Genomic DNA, 18,401 nt, shown 5'->3' with positions numbered 1-18,401 from the left:
ATGTGGTTTTTCAAACATGAAGCTCTCATTCAGTTTCATTAAAATGTGATCAATAATGTGGATGTCTTTCTTGAGGGCTCCCCCATATACAGGCCCAAAGTGTGTTTAGTATTAGCAGAAGAGCTTGCACTCGCACACAAAATCTCCATTCCCAATTCATGTTGATGTCAGCGAATGATGATCGAATGGATCTTGCACTCTTCCAAAAAAACATGTCATCGTCCAGCCAGCGAATGAAAAATCGAATATGATCAAATTGGTAAATGGAGTGCAATTATATTAGTGCCTCATCTCAGCTACGATCTCCAAAGTGCTTTCATAGTCACTTGTTTGAAAGCATAGCTTTTGTCTCCAACGGCGTGCTGACACAGCTGTGACAACCAATGCAAATGTTTTCCCATTTAGTTGAAAATAGCTTACTTGAACCCTCGCCGTACCCTGACCAACAACAGAATCCAGGGTGTTTTTTTTAATTCTCCTAGCCGTTGTGTCATGACCTCTTCGCTAAGCTGGCTTGGTAGTTTACCACCCTTTGGTGCAAACACGCATACACGCTGCCTTCGTTTGATGCGAGGATTGGGTGACAGACCGTATTTATATATTGTATCTTTACAGTTCATTTAATGCTCATTAGCTGACTACCTACGCAGCATGGTTCCCGATTGGTTTGCACGTCCACCTCACAGTGCAGAGGTGTAGGGTTTGATTCCGACTCCGGCCTTCCTGGATGGAGTTTGCATGTTCTCCCTATGTGTGCCTGGGTTTTTATCAGGTACTTTTTATTGGTTTCCGCCCCATTTCAAAAAATGCATGTCAGTTCAATGGAACGGGGAAAAAATTGCAAGTTTTTTTATTTTATTTTCATAAGTAAAAAATAACGATGGCAGAGTCTCAAGCCATTTTGTTAAGGAAATTTAGCGGCGCTAGGACCTCGCGGCTCACTGCACTTTCAGAGGCGCGCTCCGTCCAGCCGAGCAGGAAGGAAGGAGGGAGGGAGGTTTGCCACTAACGAAGCCGCCCGTAGTTTGGACCAAAGTTACATTCAACCCAATAAAAGTGAAGGACTACCACACAGTCGCTGCTTTTAAATACTACGTTTGGAATTCCGGACAGGCCTCTTTTATTTGGACTCGTATATTTGTTCGTTTCCATGTGCGCGTGAACTGGGCCAACACACCTGTGTGTGACTCAGGTAAGGCACCCATTAAGGAAGTCAATGGCTTTTGTTCAATTTACCATGGCCAAGGGGATGGTAATTAACTTATTGTTTTAGTTACGTGTCCCCATGTGGTTCGTAATAAGGCGAAGATTAACGGGGTTTAAAAGTGGCAGCTATTAAACGGAGGTTCCCCCTCCTTGGTGCTGAGCTGAAGGACGCTGAAGTTGAGCTCGGCTCACTATTGGGCAGGAACCTGCGACAGCCACAGCGGGAACTGCAGCCCACTATGTGGCAGAGGTTAATGATTGACATGACATGTAATAATGAGAGATGAGAAGACGCTGTCATCATATCACGGTTGTAGTGAGCAAAAAGGATCACGGTTCTCATGCTATTGCGACATGGCTCGGAAAAATAATTTTCCTCATGGAGGTTCTCACAATTAAGTCAAAGCGTGAGCTACGCTTGCACCTATGAGAGCCAATGCGAACATGTGACCAGAAATATTAATATATATAAAATACAACAAGAATACCTTTTATGAGCAAAAATAAACAAAATGTTGCGATCGAAAACCACATATATAAAATACAGGTTAGGTAAAATATAATACTAGTAAGCAAATTTATCACATGAAGAGTACAAAAATATTAGGTGAAGATTCTGAAACATTCGAGAAAAAATATTAAACGGGAAATAGATTTTGAAAAAATTTAGCTTGTTCGATGAATAATATATATAAGAGGAAGACAGAAAATATATAATTGTGGGATCACACATGACAACTACAGAAATCTAAAAAAATAGAGATATTAGGGGGGAAACTGAGAAATCTGATAGAGACTGATAGAAATATTATAGAGACTGTGATGTAAAAGCAAAGCAGTAGATGGAAGAAAATAGCACAAATATTACAAAAAAATATGACAAACTCGAACTGCAAATTAATAGGGGATTAATTTTTTTAATGAAATACAAAAATAAATACAAAATGTTGGACAAAAACATGCACACTGAATAATACTGAAACATTAGGAATAAATGCACTAATATTAAATAAATACTGAAATATTAAAAATAATACAAAGGCAGTGGCAAAAAACATACATGTCAGCTTTAAAATACCCAAATACAGTGGAGATCGAGATCGGGACCGCCCACGAAAATCCGCATCTAAAATGTCTGTGTGCACACTGTATATAATACAAATATGTGAGAAATGCAAGAAATACTAATATTAGACAAATAAAAAATATATATCATGACTTAATTTTTTGTTTTTTTCCTCAATCAGTAGTTTCCAGGATTTGGGGTGCTGCACTATTTCACTTAGACAGAAGGAGGCAACCTTGTCTCCTGTCATAAGAAGGTTACACCACTCGTACTGTTTCAACTGCCTGATGTAATCCTTGAGTTAATAAGTCCCCTGATGAGTATACGTTCAGGTTTTATTTTTTAGGACCCCTAAGTACGCTAACCCACGAACCCTCTGTAGTAACATTGATGTTTGTTGCAGTGTGTCCTGCAGGGATGTGTTCGAGTCGAGGCATTTGCAACAGCGGCGAGCAACCCGCGAACCGGTCTTCCCGCTCTGAGAGCACCGGTTCGGGGGCTCACTATGCCCTGTGTGCCCTGGGAGTGGGCCTCATCGCTCTGGGGGTGGTCATGATCGTGTGGACGGTGATCCCCATGGACGGCGAGCTGTCGAGCGGCTCCACCAACTCGTCCAGCAACTCCACTGTAGACGACGACAACGAGGACGGCGAACAAGGGCAGCTCTCCAAGTCGTCGTCGGTCGCCATGGTGCTGGTGGGCGTCGGCCTCGCCTTGCTGCTCCTCTCTATTTGCCTCGGCATTCGGAGCAAGCGTCGAGCCAGTAACAGCAGCGAGCAAAGGGATGCGCCAGTGGCATCAACCTTCATGGACCATACGGCAGGCGAGCAATCAGAGTGAGTATGGTGCTCTTCCGAAAAGTTTGAAATTTTCAACCTTTATTATATATCCATATGCGTCGTATATCCGTCATCCGAGCCCAGGGGTCGGCAACCCAAAATGTTGAAAGAGCCATATAGGACAAAAATATGTCTGGAGCCGCAAAAAAATAAAAGCCTTCTATAAAACTTACAATGAAGGAAACACATGCTGTATGTATGTAGGAGACTGGACTGTCTCAGAATTATTTGTTATTAATTACTTTGTCGTGTGCTAACAAACGCCCCCAGAGAATTCACTTTATAATTTCCTCGCTTGATTTTTGTTTTGTTTTGGTGCATTATTTTCGCTTTTATTAGTGTCAGTGAAGTGATCATGAATTTCAGTTTTTCGCAGGCTGTCTTTGAACGCCTCTCGTGTCGAACGAGAAGAGAGAAGGCACGGAGTTGGACGCAGATGTGTCTGTGTTTGTCGAGACTGTTAAAAGCATAAATAAAGTGTACGTTTTTGAAAAAGAACAACACCACAGCTCTCCTTTTTCGGAGCTGCAACGTGTATATATATCTATTGGAGCTATATTAGCAGAGGATCAAAATCTTTTTCCATTTTCAAACATTTTTATAAAGCTCCAGGGATCCACTATATGTCGCTAAAGAGCCGAGCCGTGTGTTGCCGACCCCCGTCCTAGCCAATATGCACCGCTGACACGAACAACATGGCTGCAAACAGAGAAAAGCTATTTTACATAAGCACACTCATTTTTGCTAAAATTGGCAATGGAGTTATTGAATTTAGCAACTTTTCTGACCACTCTGGCGACTAACGTGTTTCCCCAAAAATGACTGGCAAATTTAATTTGCGACAAGAAACAGATAAGAGCAGTGGACACTTGCACGTTGTTTTGTGTATGGCCAGAAATGAGCCGTGTGGATGGCAATCGCAAGTCAGTAGTGCTGAACCTTCCCCAAGACGTGGTGTGGTGTCCAACAGTCCGTTGGGCCACCAGTCACCATATTGGCGTTGTCGGGTGAGACCTCGTTTGTCCAAATGTGCTCAATTTCATATTCCTCCACAAATTGGCATGGCTGTATCGGTCTTTCCATACTTTGTTCTTTTTATACATTATAAACAAATATAAAGCATTGAAAAAAAGCTAGGTAGCAAGTGCTCACAGCAAATGTCTCACAGATAAAAGCAAGTGGCTAGTAAGAGCATTTTTTTTAAATCGATTAATCGAATCGAGTTTCCTTTTCATAGCCCGATATTGGCTATCCTTTCAGTACATCTTTTTCCTCCTAAATTAATGTGATTTTTTTGGGTCGCACGAGATCTCGTCACCACGCAAGAGCCGCGTATCAAAATACTGAAATCAGCGCCAACAAGCCTGAATGCAGATGTCTGGAAGTGTTTGGGTTTTTAAAAAAACACCAAGGCAGCGATGAACTGCAACATTGTGAGCCACTCGCAGGAATGTGAATGTCACGAGTTTACAGTGTGTTTTGCCCACTTTATTTAGACAGCCTGTCCTGTGAATCCTTGTTGTCCAACCGCAGCCTTTGGCCTGGCGCAAACTTAGCAAAGTAGAGCAATGCGAGTGAACTGGCGCGCAGTGTTCTACAATTAGTTTTTATGAGTAGCCCACTGTCTCCAACTCGTGTCAAAAAAGTGAATTGTAGAGATTCTCTGTTGGCTAAATTACTCTGACAATGATGACAAAGTACAAACTGCCAAGAAATATCCACCCTCTCCCCTTTATTTCTCAACAATTTTTTTTTTTTTGGGGCCTGATAGGGACAGCGGTCAGGGCAATCAATTTCTTCTTTGACTGTCACGCCATGTTATTTGTGGTTGAAGAAACAAATAATACATGACAGCAGCGGTCCCCAACGCTTTTTTGTCCCACGGACCGGTTTAATGTCGGACAATATTTTCAGAGACCGGCGGGCTTTAAGGCGTGACGGAAAAATCTAACAAAATAATATGATATGACCTGCATGAAAACTGTGGTATTTTCAAAAAATAAACATGATGACGTGAGGAACGTCCTCATCTGACCGCAACGCTTTCTGGTCGCTATGGTAACATTTCAACGTGCCTTCAAAATAAGATACGCCGCAAATACAAGGTGCATGAAAAATACGACTCACCATCGCCACATGTCATGCAGAGTGGGCTGAGTGCGTAGGAATCTCCCGTTGAGATAAATCTGTATTTTAAGTAGGACTCCTGATACTGTCTATTAAATGTAGCCTTCTTTTTCTTGAAAGTCGTAGGCTCCTTTTCTCTCTCCTGGCTGAGTCTTTTCTCCTTCCAAAAGAAACTTCGCAAAGACGTATGTTTTTTTTCACTCATTTTGCTAGCTCACGGGTTTCATTTTAGCGGTCACCTATCACCTGACCGAGAAGCGTCACCTTCACCTGCGTTAAGAATGACATACTGTAGACAGTTATAACAGAGGATCCTGTCATTTTTAAAAATAAAACATCTTTCACAGTCCAAAATAAATAAATCGAAAGTAATGTAAGTTATTAATTCTTTCTGTGTGGCCCGGCAACAATTGACCCACGGACCGGTGCCGGTCCGCCGCTCGGGCGTTGGGGACCACTGCATTACAGCATATGCAGCGCGAGAGTTGGTGTACGTGTAAGGCTCAATTGGGTGTGTTGCCCACCATAATTTGTTCACGACTGTCCAATTCAGTCGTGTTCGGCGGGTCTTCAAGGTGTCTGATGGCGTTTTTATTGATGATCCCCAGTGTTCCAGATCCAGCCGCATTCAATGTGCCAAGTTATGAGGAGGTGGTCGGCAGCAGCGACTATCCTGTGCGTCAGAGCAACCTCCGCCAAAGCAACACCCACCTGCCATCCTACGAGGATATCATCGCAGCCGTGGAGAACGAGGACAGAGACCAGGCCGCTGAGGACTCTCCGCTCAACAACCCCGCACCGCCGCCGACCGCGGCCGAGCCGCAAGCCGACGCAGCCCGGCAGCCCAGTCTGCCGGCGCGCAGCGGCAGCCGGGCCAGCCGCCTGCTGCGCCCCCTGCGGGTGAGGCGGATCAAGTCAGACAAGCTGCACCTGAAGGACTTTCGCATCCAAATCCGCAGCCCCACGCACAACCCGGTAACCATCGAGCCTATCACACCGCCGCCGCAGTACGACAACAAGCCGCCGGAATTGGGCTGAACGTGATTATCTCTGTACTGATAACACTCCTGAGAAGCCCATGTTTTCCAATGTTGCTATGAAAAAGTAGGTTAGATATGGCTGGGAGGAGGACAATCACGAGACCATCCTCCTTGGCGAGGAAATTTTGTCAGACGTGTTCTGTTACCATGCATCTCTGGGCCTGTGTGAATTGGAGCAGTACCGCCTTGATTTAAGTCCAACGCGTAACATTTACTGAGGACATAAGTGTGTGATTTCAAGGGCAAAAAGGAAGATTAAGTAGATGACGGGCATCACAAGCTTTAGAGATTTGTGGTCTTAATGAAGAAGATGGACTGAGATGGGGGAATGTGCTTTTAAAGGCGTCTTAAAGTGGCTCCAGTTGAACATTGTCAAGTTGAATATCGTCTTAACGCTGTTTCACAGCACTTGAACATTAAATGTAAATATTAGATGCGGTAATAAGGTTTGCATTCTTTAAAGCATTTTGTATCAGTCAAATAAATCTCCTTTCGGTTGCCAAGTGCTTTCAATTAGTCAGTTTAAAGCAGCTATTTCAATGCAACGGTGGTGATGCCTCGTGTGATCTTTGTTGTTGTGGTTGTATTATTATTATTATTATTTTTTTACTGCACTGGATTCGTCACTCTTTTTAGGTTGACCTCATTCATTTATGCCTTATTCGCTGGACTGCTGGCGGAAGAAGTAGCAGCAGTCCAGATTAAAGCAAATGAATTAGATATGCTAAAAGTGTATTTATGTTCTCAAGTATCGCTGCCTTTTATGGTCTGATAATAAAATATACAGTTTCTGTAGTTGTTTTTACACTGCACACTATTCCTTTGAGTGCATCAGGCTACCGGTTTTGAGGGATACGTGCAGTCGGGTCCAGGTGTTGATTTATAGCGCCCTTCGGTGGTCAGATGAAGCAAAAGGATAAGAGAAACATTTGATCCGTGTAAAAAAAAACAACAAAAAAACTGAGAATAGAAAAATTTGTGGCCGTTATGGTGGGCATTCATAATATACAGAAAAAATATATCTACTTTAGTGATTAAAAAAATGAGTTTTGTCTACATCTAATTACAGACACTAAACTTGAAGTTACTGTAATAAAGTAATTTGTATCACGACAATCCAATTGTATCTTTAAGATAATCTTTCATTATGATGACAATACCAGGAAGTACTAGTAATACTGGTATTTTCAACATTAAAGTGATAGAATCATGAAAATTAAGTTGTAGGTATTCAAGATTAAATATATATTTACAGATTAAAATCAACATTACACTGATTTTTTTTAAGTTATATTTCAAGATTAAAGTCGAACTACTGTAATAATTAGTCAACCTGTCTTGATTTTATGATAAATATGATTAATTGCAATTTAATTAACTGAAATTTAACTTCTATTTTATTCTAAAGGAGCGAATCTGCCGGGCTCTCAACATTTTGAATCATTTTCCTCCCTTATACAACATATTTCCCCTCGACGCTCCACCCCTCGCCTCACTTCGGAAGGATTTTTTTTTCTTAGTTGGTGTGCAGCTGCCATGTAGCAGTGGGAGGCACAGCTGTCTGCTGGAAGAGCCAAAGCCCGGGGAGTCAGTCACATTCCTGGCTGGGATTCAATGACTGAAGCAGACACAAACAAACAGAGAGAGGGAGGGAGTTAGAGAGAGAGAGCGAGCGAGCGAAAGAGAGAGAGAGAGACTTGGTTGCACGTTTGAGGCGCACATAGGAGTGCGTAAAACGGCTGTGGGACGCGTAGGAAACAACACTCGTGATTGTATGCTGAGTTTTCTTTTGGGGATTTTTTTCCGACTGCGGGAAGCAGTTTTATTAAAGGGAGAGCGAAAGAGAGGGAGAGGGCAAGCTATTTGAGTCTTTTCTTTTTGAATGGGCCGCACCGGGAAGGAAAGCTGCTCCTTGTCCGGGGGAAGCTGTCTGACTGGCGGCGTGGAAATGCTCAGCTCGGAAGAAGAGTGAACGAGACGCCTTGAAACGAGTAAAGCGATTCTTTCCCAAAGTTTTTAGCCTTTGTTTTTCACATACACCCCCGCACCCCCCCACCCCCTCCCAAAAAAAAATAAAGAAGAAAAAGATGGAGGTTAGCAGCTTCCAGCCTCACCCCGGACTTCAGCAAACTCTGAAGCAGTTCCATCTGAGCTCCATGCGCTCCCTCAGCGGACCGGCAGCGTTCTCCGCCCGGTGGCACCACCAGGAGTCTCTGTTCAAGGACGCCAAAACCGAGATGGTACTAAGCCTCCCGCCCCACACTCCCCCGGTTATGTCCGGGCCGCTCTTCATCCCGTCGGACCGCTCCACGGAGCGTTGCGAGACACTCCTGGAGCGCGAACCCATCTCTTGCTTCGTGGTGGGCGGCGAGAAGCGCCTGTGCCTACCGCAGATTCTCAATAGCGTGCTGCGGGACTTTTCCCTGCAGCAGATCAACTCTGTGTGCGACGATTTGCACATTTACTGCTCGCGTTGCACTGCCGACCAGCTGGAGATCCTCAAGGTGGTGGGCATCCTGCCCTTCTCGGCGCCCTCCTGCGGCCTCATCACGCAGACGGACGCCGAGCGCCTGTGCAACGCACTCATCTACGGCGGGTCGTACCCGCCGCGCCGCGGCGGAGGAAGCAAGGAGCGCGGTGGCGGAGGAGGAGGCGGTGGCGGCGGCGGAGGCGGCGTCGGCGTCCTTCTGGAGCTGGAGCGCACCGAGGCCAGCTTCCGGGTATACCACGAGTGCTTCGGCCGATGCAAGGGCTTGTTCGTGCCGGAGCTCTACTCTGGCCCCGGAGCCGCCTGCGTGCAATGCCTCGATTGCAGGCTCATGTTCCCGCCGCGGAAGTTCGTGGTGCACAGCCACAAGCGGCTGGAGAACCGGACCGTGCACTGGGGCTTCGACTCGGCCAACTGGAGGGCCTACGTGCTCCTGGACCCGGACTACAGCGGCAAAGAGGAGAAGGCGAACCTGGAGAGGCTGCTCAGGGACTTAAAGGGGAAATATGACTTGAGCGGCAAGATGGCCAGGAAGTCGTGCAGAGTAAGTGGAGTTTGATTGACTTGCTTTTGAGAAATGCATTCATATTGGACTTGTCAACTTTGTGCACATCGCGCTTCGACTGAATGGCTGTGGTTTTCAAACTTTTGACAGGGACTCTTACTTACTGTCGCTCAAAGAAGTACCATCCTGTCCAATATTGAAATATAGCAACGAGATCGGTGTTTTGTTTGTTAAAATCTGTAGGCTATGTTCACACTGCAGCTCAATTCAGATTTTTTTGCCCATATGTCACACGTATTTTTTTTCTAGCTGGGTGAACAGTACAATTCGGATTTGTTTCAAATCCCCCATCCCGTGTTATTATAAGCCCCTGTGACATTAAGCACAATTTGAAAATGAACACTGCAGTCAAATATTTAAAAAAACTTAAAATGCTCCGATCAAAATATTTGGAATATAAAAGTAACATCATTTCTAAATAAATACTTAATCAAAAACACTTCTTAAAGATGAAATGCCAATGTATTGAACTAAAAAGTTAAATACAACCGAACTGCACGTAGGCAGTGATGAAAATCACTGGTATACAGCATTTCCTCTCGGGGCCATGCCAAATATTTTTGCAATTTTATATTTTTATTTTTATGATGGATTATGATGGTCTGCTTCGACTTGACTTGGGTGCATGCCACGTGGGTTCAGTCCCCACTGACCGTGGAAATGGTTGTCAGTCTGTGTATGCGCACTGCGACTGACTGACGTCCAGTTTGAGTTATAGTCTGGGATAGCATACGTTTATGGAGAAGCGCTATCAAAAATGGATGGATGGGAAGAGTGGATACTTCGCACATTCAAGTACATGTGCCTCACACTTTTTTTACCTCACAGTTTTTGGGTTTAAATCTCCCCAGTATGGTTTTTGCATTTTTTTTCTCCGGTTACTGCAGCTTCTTGCCACATTCCAAAAACATGTATGTTTCATCTAACCTGCATTCACCGAATATGCTATAATTTGCTTGGCTGGGATGGGCTCCAGCGCCCCCCGCGACCCTAGTGAGGATCAAGCGGTACGGAAGATGAATGAATTAATGGTTGTTTGGCGATATGTGCCCTGGCATAAAAAAATAGATGGATGAGCATTTCTGTGTTTCATGTTTTGGGGTGGGCAGCACAGTGAAACAGTGTTTAGCTGGCTTGTCTTGCGTGTGTGTTATGCAACATGCAAACAGTTTATATTTCAAGCAAAGTTCGAAGACTCTGAATTTGTTTTGAGGTTAATTGACTAAATGGGCCCAGTAATTGATTGGCGACCACGCCTGGGTGAACCCCACCACTCTCTGCAAAAGTCACTATGAGAACAATCACCAAAGAAAGTTACTTGTATGTCATTAATTGTTGACCGGTCTAGGTTGTAGGCCACTTCGCTTGTCAGAGTCTTCTTGGATAGGTGCCAGCTCACAACAGCAACCCAAATGAGGGCACACGCTATAGATAATGGATGGACGGAAAGTGGGCTTTTTATAACAGTTCCTCTGAGATTTTATTTTTAGAATTATAGTTGGTGGTGGGACACCCCCTGCACTCATGCAGATATTTGATTGTGTGAATGCTGGAAGTATTTACACGTTTTTGTAGTGTACACCATTTAGCTTGATGACATTTCATTCTCCTCACTAGTTTAAAATGCTCCTCCTTCCAGATTTCACCTTCTCACCATTCCAACTTCAACAGATTCCAAAAATACACCAATCATTCCACCAATGCACAGTTTTCCCACAGTTCCACATTTTCACCCCCAAATACCTGATTGTGGGTATTTGGGGGTGACCTCACAGTGCAGAGGTTGTGGATTCGATTCTAACTCCGGCTTTCCTGTGTAGAGTTTGCATGTTCTCCCCGGACCTGCGTGATTTTCTCCGGGTAGTCTGGTTTCCTCCCACATTCCAAAAACATGCATGGCAGGCTGCTTAAACACTCTAAATTGTCCCTAGGTGTGATTGTGGGCGTATGATGGTTGTTTGTCTCTTTATGTGACTGACTGGCAGCCAGTTCAGGGTGTCGTCTGCGTTTCGCCCGAAGTCAGCTGGGATAGGGTCCAGCCACTCCACGCGACCCTGTTCAGGATAAGCGGTGTTGAAAATGGATGGATAATTCCAATCATTCAATATATATTAATATCATTGCATGTCATTAAAGATCCTTCTGCATTTTTCACCTACATATTGCACAATGTTCACAAGTACCATTCCACATTTTCCACATTTTACACCAAAATCATTCCGCTTCCTTCCATAACTTCCAATGTCATTCCATATCTTTCCACATGATTCAATTTCAATATCATTCCACTTTTTTTTTCATTCAGCATTTCAGCATTCACATGCAAGTTCTCCAGAAATTGCATCTTCACGCTGTTTTTGGCATTGTCACTGTTTCTAATAATTTGGGGATTTCGCAACACAAGAGACTCTAAATATGTAACAAATATGTTTGCATCATACAACACCCCCGCTCCATGTGAAGATACAGGGAGATGTGATGGATTTTAGGCAGATTTAGAAGGAGGGGGTGGAGAAAAAGGTGGTGATGGGGTTAAAAGTTTAATGAGGTTGGGGATATGGATATATCTGTGTGAGTGTGTGCGTTTGAGGGTGGCCCCGGCGGGATAAGCTGCGCGTGGGTGGGTGTGGGTGTCATCGTGATGGCGTCCTGAGTGGGTCAGCGTGGACAAAAGAGCATAGAAGACGGGGGTGGTTGGTGTAGTGGGGGCTGCCTGACTGGCTGCGTGTCTCGGTCACACAGCAGCTGCTGTGTGGGACTCGCAAATGAGTGGACATCTCTGTGGGCATCGCCGCGGTCTGAGCGCCAGCCAGAAGATGTGTCATCACAGGGGAACCTTCGGCACAAAAATTGAACAAAGTTGCACAAAAGGGGGGGAAAAAACAATGGCTATTGTTAGGATGTATTAGTCTCACAGTTTTTACATTTATATCATATCAGCTTTATCCGTTGAAATGAATGGAAATGGCATTTAATCCATTTGCGGCAGGAAAAGTGTGACATGTTTTACAATTCGATAAAAAACTCTTGACAGTGCTGTACTGTATAAAACCAAAAAAAGGATATGCAACATTTCTTTCACTTCACTTTTGCTGAATCTAAATTTCACTCTTTATTTTTGAAAATGTTCATATTTTCAGATGATTTCATGGTTTCATTCAGCAGATATTATCCACACCTTTTTTAATCTTACTAACCGTGGTCAGAAACAAGAAATTGGGCAAAAAAACCCCAAAGAAAAACAAAAACGCTACTCATACCTGTACTTTCACTGCAAGGTAATCAATGTGAACTGATGGTGGCCGGATGTTGTGAAGTTTTAAGATAATCTTACACCGGATTATTTGCAACCTTTTTGCTTGTCGAATTTTGGCTCGCAACACAAAGCGGTTTCAGCGATTGATAGGGTCATATTCTTTCAAATGAGGTAGCCAGCTCAGTGTTTAAACAGCTTTAGTCTTCCACGGGAATTGACAAAATGCCTGTAGCAGCCCCCTTAGGCAGCAAGCAACTGTAGTTGGGTCCTGAATGACTTTTGCGCTCTCATGGTCGCTGCCAAATAGTGAGAGCCTACTTCTTAGCAACATAGCCTCATTTATATGAATGATGATCATGAATCAATCAGAAAATTGGAAATTGGAAAGTGTAGTGACCTAAAAAAAGGTTCTAAGTTTCTGAAACGTAGACATAGCCTCAAGTTAAATTGGCCTGTCAGCTGGACCTCACTCCAATTATTTAAATTTGGCTGGGACCAGTATAAGTGGAGCGGAAATACTTACAATGATAATACTTGTGGTTTCCTACCTTGTGTGAATTAAACACCAACCCATTAAGGTCGTAAAATCTAGTCGGGCCTGAGTTAGCCTGCTGCCAAATAGTGACATCCAATTTGTTCAGTTTCAATTTCCATGGCAGATAGCTTTGGCAACAAAAAACTAGTCGGGCCTGAGAAAGCCTGTTTACTTACTGTCTCAATTTGTATGACAGGTTGTTTACTCACGAAAAACTAGTCAGGCTTCATTTTAGTCAATTAGTTAGCCAACTGCTGCTTTCTTCCAAGCACTAAAATCAAACTTGTCATTTCAGCAATAGCAATGACAAACGTTCTCAACCATTTTACTTTTTGGATGGGTTTGGAGCGGTAACTGCTTTGGATTATTGGCAGTCCCATTCATCCCAATTGGGAAAGATGAGTTGGGACTGTGCGAGTAACTGAAGCCTGGTCATGGAACAAATTCATCTCTTATCTCAAGGAATAACTCCAACAGTTAATGCAAAGCACGCGATTGACAAAATTGTCCCAAACCACATCATGATGTTTCACATGTGTTATTGTTTGTTATATTAAATGCCGTGCAGTCAGCCTTTGACAGTGTGTGTTTCATACACATGACGAAGCGATAGGTGTGGGGGTGGGTGGGCACTGCGTATTGGCCGTGGTTCGCTGTCAGTCGCCTCCCACTTAGCAGACAGGCCATGCTCCTTGGGGAGCTGCACACCAGCGCTTCTGCCATACATCAGCCTGACAGGCCAAGCTGCTCAAAGGCCAGACGGTGGCTCGCACATCAAGCTTAAGCGGGCCAAATACAAAAAGAGTCCACGTTATCGGCCGGCCTCAGACTCCCTTGCATGTCACGCGGCTTTATTAATAAGGGCCGCAACTCGCCTGTCCGCAGTCGGGATTGTGGATGCTGGGAGGTGCCATCGATCAATGCAAATTCATTCATTTTAGCACTTCTTTATAGATATCTCGATATATTAGGGCTGTGCCACCCCTGCCCCCAAAAAGTTAATTCAATACGTATCTTGCGCCATTTCAAGTCCCTCAATGCAAACGATCAAGGATACGCCCACTGTATGTCGTCGCCACGTCGTGAAGCAGCGGAAACGTAACTTCAAGGATGCTGAGGATGCAGTTAGGCAGCAAGTAGCTGTAGGTTATCTCATGAACTCAATCAAGGCTGAGTAGTTTTTTGTTGTCTTAATGGGGCTGCCATAAAATTGAAACGGAACGGGAATGTTGTGTCGTCGCTATGTCTTTAAGTCTAATTCACATCTTGACAACAAGCAGCAAAATCGGTGCAACTAATTCAAACCCAACAGAATATAAGCATGCTATTATGTTAGCGTGTTGAAGTACTAGATTGGATTTTACGACTTGAAACCAAGTAGTAGTGGGTACATTCATTCACAAATTAAGCCCTTATTAGTCTAAGTGGCATGCCATAAAATTGACTATCACTGTGTCATGAAGTATTACAAACAAGATGGCACTTGCAAATGTCTGTGGGCGCCAATATTTCAGGTCTGGCTAGTTTGAAATGTCCTGCTATTCAAATCCAAACAATTTGGAACCCATAATAGAGTGAAGGTGCGTTTGTTTGAACCATTTTAAGAGACATATTACACCCTTCCGTGTAAATACTACAGCTGCACACGTGCCTGGCAAGGTCTAGTTTGCTGCCTTGATGGGCTGTTTTATAAATTTACGGGTCAGAATCCACAGGAGACCAGAAATGATTGCCTAAACATTTAAATCAACCACATTGTTATGTTGCCATTACATCTTGATGCAAATGCATTTTAGATTCTTGGTAACGACCAAAATAATTCAGGCCCGGTTTATTTTTTTGCTGCCAAACATTGTACAATAGAAATTGAGAATATAAACGTGATGTCACTGCTGCATCTTGAAGTAATGAAAAGGAATTGGATTTCACTACAACTGGGCAATACTCATTCAGGTCCAATTTGTTTCCTGCCTAAATGGGCTGCTGTGGGGAATCCAAACAAATTGCAGAAGGCCCGACATAACTCCCATGGAACTGAGTATAACTTTGATTGAGAGTTTTGGGGGGATGTGCGTAGGAGTCGCGCAAAGCGCTGAGTCATTGTGTCCGTTCTGCATCGCGTCCGCCGTTTCGAACGCTCTGGCAAGAACAGCGGCTGCAGGCCAAGCCTTGACCTGTTGTCAAAGGGCCATGACCCTCGACCTTTCCCAAAGACGCCGACACACCCACTCTGCCCCACCTCCACCCCACCCCACCCCACTCCACCCCAACCGGCCAATCACAGTTCAGTCCGCTGGCCAGACGGTCGTTTGATAAAGAGAGCAAGGAGCGATCCAGTGACATGAGGATTTAATGATTTTTCATTAACTTTAACTTCAGTGAAAAATATAAAATATGAAGATTGGTCCAATGGGTCAAATATTGTATGTAATCTCCCCCCACCCCCAACACTAACGTAGTCTCATCTGCATTAAAAGCTCGAAAAACGAGGGATTGGATTTCAACATTTTCTGGCGTAATTTTGAGTCGAAAGCATTAAAGTCTGCGCAGGGCGGCATACGTTAGTCCCTTCTTTGATGGCGCGGCTATTAAAGTCATTCAGCTGAGGCCAATTTATGCCATTTTTCATCCCATTGTTCCTCTCGGTGGGAGAAATTAGCCTCAAACATGGCGCGAACCAATCAAGTGAACGTCAAGGGCTTGTGCTTCCACTTAACCGGCGTGATTAAAGTTATTGAATTCAGGAAAAATAGTAGCAGTCTCCTACAACATTAACTTCCGTGTTTGGAGATGTGTAACTAACAAAATACAATCCGGTGGAACTGAATGATGAACAATATTACTGTTTATAACCCCAAATAATAATATTCTACTACTTCTTGCACATAAAGAAGGCTTACCGATAAAATTCAAGTCCCGTGGAACTGTTTGATGAATATTATATAAAGTAGTTTACTTTTTTTTTCTTATTTACATCGAACAAAGAGCTGTAGCATCCAAGCACGTAAAAGAAACATCCATCCATTTTCTGATCCGCTTTATCCTCACAAGGGTCGCGGGGCATGCTGGAGCCTATCCCAGCTGTCTTCGGGCAGTAGGCGGGGGACCCCTTGAACTGGTTGCTAGCAACGTGAAAGAAACAAAACCAAATTAAAATGACTTAAACAAATATACAGCCACATCTGACACTTTACAGAATAATTGGCTCCTCAAATGATGATATAGACCATGATGCAACAGAAAATGCATTCCATTCTCAGTATCGTTTAAGTGACCTCAACAACGAGTCCGTTCCTCCTCTGGGATGAAGTGGAAATGTCCAGTTTCAAAAGCCAGAAGCAGAGTACCAGACCTCAACTTTGCACACACTGATCTGTGGGCTCAATCTCTCTGGGCTAACAGGTTCAATGTGACATCTGGTTCACGACAAAAAAAACAAAAAAAAGAAAAGATATTTTAACAAAATGGACCTTGATAACTTGGGTTTACACAAAACTTCATTGAACCAAGTGCGCTTATACATTTTAAATGAAGTTGGTTAATCTCTCCAACATCGCATCTCAATTGATTTCTGTAACAAAATGTTACAAAAATACAGTGGTGCTTTACGTCTTTGCTCGGGTTGGTTGGTTGTGTTTTGGATCTCCAGCGCGCTCGCATATTCACAAGAGCACGTAATGACGGGATGATCCGTTGGCGGGCAGATTAAAATGCGCTCTCAGGGCCGGCTCATTTCCATTCCCATCTGTCTGCTGACCTCTAGGAAGCCACAACATGACATCCTTGACGGGCCTGTCTCCTCGCCATCCGCCAAGTGCGCTTATTCTTGTATGTCCCTTCGAATTTTGCATCCATTGTGGCCTTCAGTCTTTTCTCTTGTCTTCATGCGACCCCCCACCCTCCCCTGCCCGCCCACCCTTCCTCTTGTCCTCTGAGCTGCCCCCCACAAGAGACCGTCACCTTGTCGCCACGGAGCATGCGAGCCAGCGTTTGGCCGTTGTGCGGGCGTCATGTCAGGGGCTCCATTCTCCATCCTCAGGGGTTGTGGCCTCCATTCTCCCAGGGGTGACCCCGTGTTAAGAGTGTCAGCTGGGGTTCCGTCATGGCCGATGTGGGCTAAAGATCTGCCGCCTCTTTTGTTCGAGGGCCGGCCTTTCATACGCTGTGAAGTGCGGGCTCTTTTCTCTTTTTGTTACAAGGTTCTTGTCTCTTTCGGGTGCAGTGCAAAGGGCTTCGTCACCTCCAGCCTCCCCCAGGGTGGGAAATGCGCATCTCCGCCTTCTTCTTATTGGTTGCTATTGAAGCTAAAAGTGCGGTCTGCATGTCTGATGGTGAGATAGCGATTACTTTAACCTATTATTTGTACTCATACAAGTATTGTACTAAGAAATAAATAATGAATGAAATCAGATTTATTTTCACCACATTTAAATAGTATAAATATATACTGACAATATGTTCAAGTTCACAGGCATACATTCTTTGTTCTCTGCCGAAAAACGGCTAATATGACAGATGGAAATTGGTCACTTACTGTCCTGTCAATGTGAAACTCTTCTTTGTTTTTGTCTATATGATTGGATTATACTGCCCCCTGGTGGTCAAGCTACATCAATTTAATTAGTCATACAATGTTGTTCATTAGATACAATTCAATTATTTTATTAAGACACGTGGGTGCCATTTTCCACACATATTCCACAAAAAGGTTGTTTTTTTGGGAAGATCTCGAATAGATGAATGGCATTACCATTTTTATTCCGTGTCCTTATTATTGTAAGCGATTTCTACTGTATTTACCGTCTTAATGCAAAAAGTTGCCAAGAAAGTAATATTTGTTGCCCCAAAAGCCATTGAGAACAGTCTCTTTTGCAAGACGAGCCTATTTTTCTCGTGTTTTGGATAAAGTTATATGAAAGTGCCATGTAATCTTTTGTAAGACATCATTAAAAATGTCGAAGAGACTCCGTGTGTGTGTGCAGTGAGAGAATTGAGTGATTAGTGTTGATCAGTGTCGCCTGTTCTGTCAGCCACAGAACAGATGCCTGTATTGGGTTAGTCATCATCAATTTCTCCCCGATCGCCGCCCGATTTCCAGCCCTGTGATTAAGACTCAAGCCCATCTGCCGCAGAGACAGGAAATCTTGGTCTGCATCTGCTGCGGGTTGAGACGCTAAGCCATTGCAGTCAAGGGGTGCGGTGAGTGGTGAGGCGGGTAGGAGTTTAAAGTCCCTTAATCCCACCTAACTCCTGGAATGCTGAGAGCGTGTTGCACATCC

The 18,401-nt window shown here is 44.0% G+C and overlaps 2 protein-coding genes across 2 annotated transcripts in view; both read left to right on the top strand.

Moving 5' to 3' along the window:
* Window positions 1-938: 938 nt before the first annotated feature.
* tmem51b (transmembrane protein 51b) lies at window positions 939-7,083 on the top strand. The gene is made up of 3 exons (XM_052075735.1): window positions 939-1,192; window positions 2,676-3,108; window positions 5,847-7,083. The coding sequence occupies exons 2-3, from the start codon at window positions 2,690-2,692 to the stop codon at window positions 6,274-6,276; spliced, it is 849 nt and encodes a 282-aa protein (XP_051931695.1). The 5' UTR covers window positions 939-1,192; window positions 2,676-2,689; the 3' UTR covers window positions 6,277-7,083.
* An 807-nt stretch (window positions 7,084-7,890) lies between these two features.
* Window positions 7,891-18,401, top strand: part of skib (v-ski avian sarcoma viral oncogene homolog b) — a 50,712-nt gene continuing 40,201 nt past the window's right edge. Inside the window, exon 1 of the mRNA XM_052075636.1 lies at window positions 7,891-9,310. Within this exon, the coding sequence (XP_051931596.1) occupies window positions 8,366-9,310 (945 nt within the window). The 5' untranslated portion in view covers window positions 7,891-8,365. The remainder of the gene's footprint in view (window positions 9,311-18,401) is intronic.

The sequence above is a fragment of the Hippocampus zosterae genome, chromosome 9 (genome assembly GCF_025434085.1).
Source record: "Hippocampus zosterae strain Florida chromosome 9, ASM2543408v3, whole genome shotgun sequence".
In the NCBI taxonomy this organism is placed as follows: domain Eukaryota; kingdom Metazoa; phylum Chordata; class Actinopteri; order Syngnathiformes; family Syngnathidae; genus Hippocampus; species Hippocampus zosterae.
The sequence above is the reverse complement of the archived record's forward strand: the minus strand, read 5'-3'. Positions and strand labels throughout refer to the sequence as shown.

Bases quoted from the DNA above. Each gene is read 5' to 3' on its own strand.
- tmem51b (XM_052075735.1), top strand. From the start codon at position 2,690: ATGTGTTCGAGTCGAGGCATTTGCAACAGCGGCGAGCAACCCGCGAAC. The intron at 3,109-5,846 runs GTGAGTATGGTG...GATGATCCCCAG, and splicing joins ACGGCAGGCGAGCAATCAGA to TGTTCCAGATCCAGCCGCAT.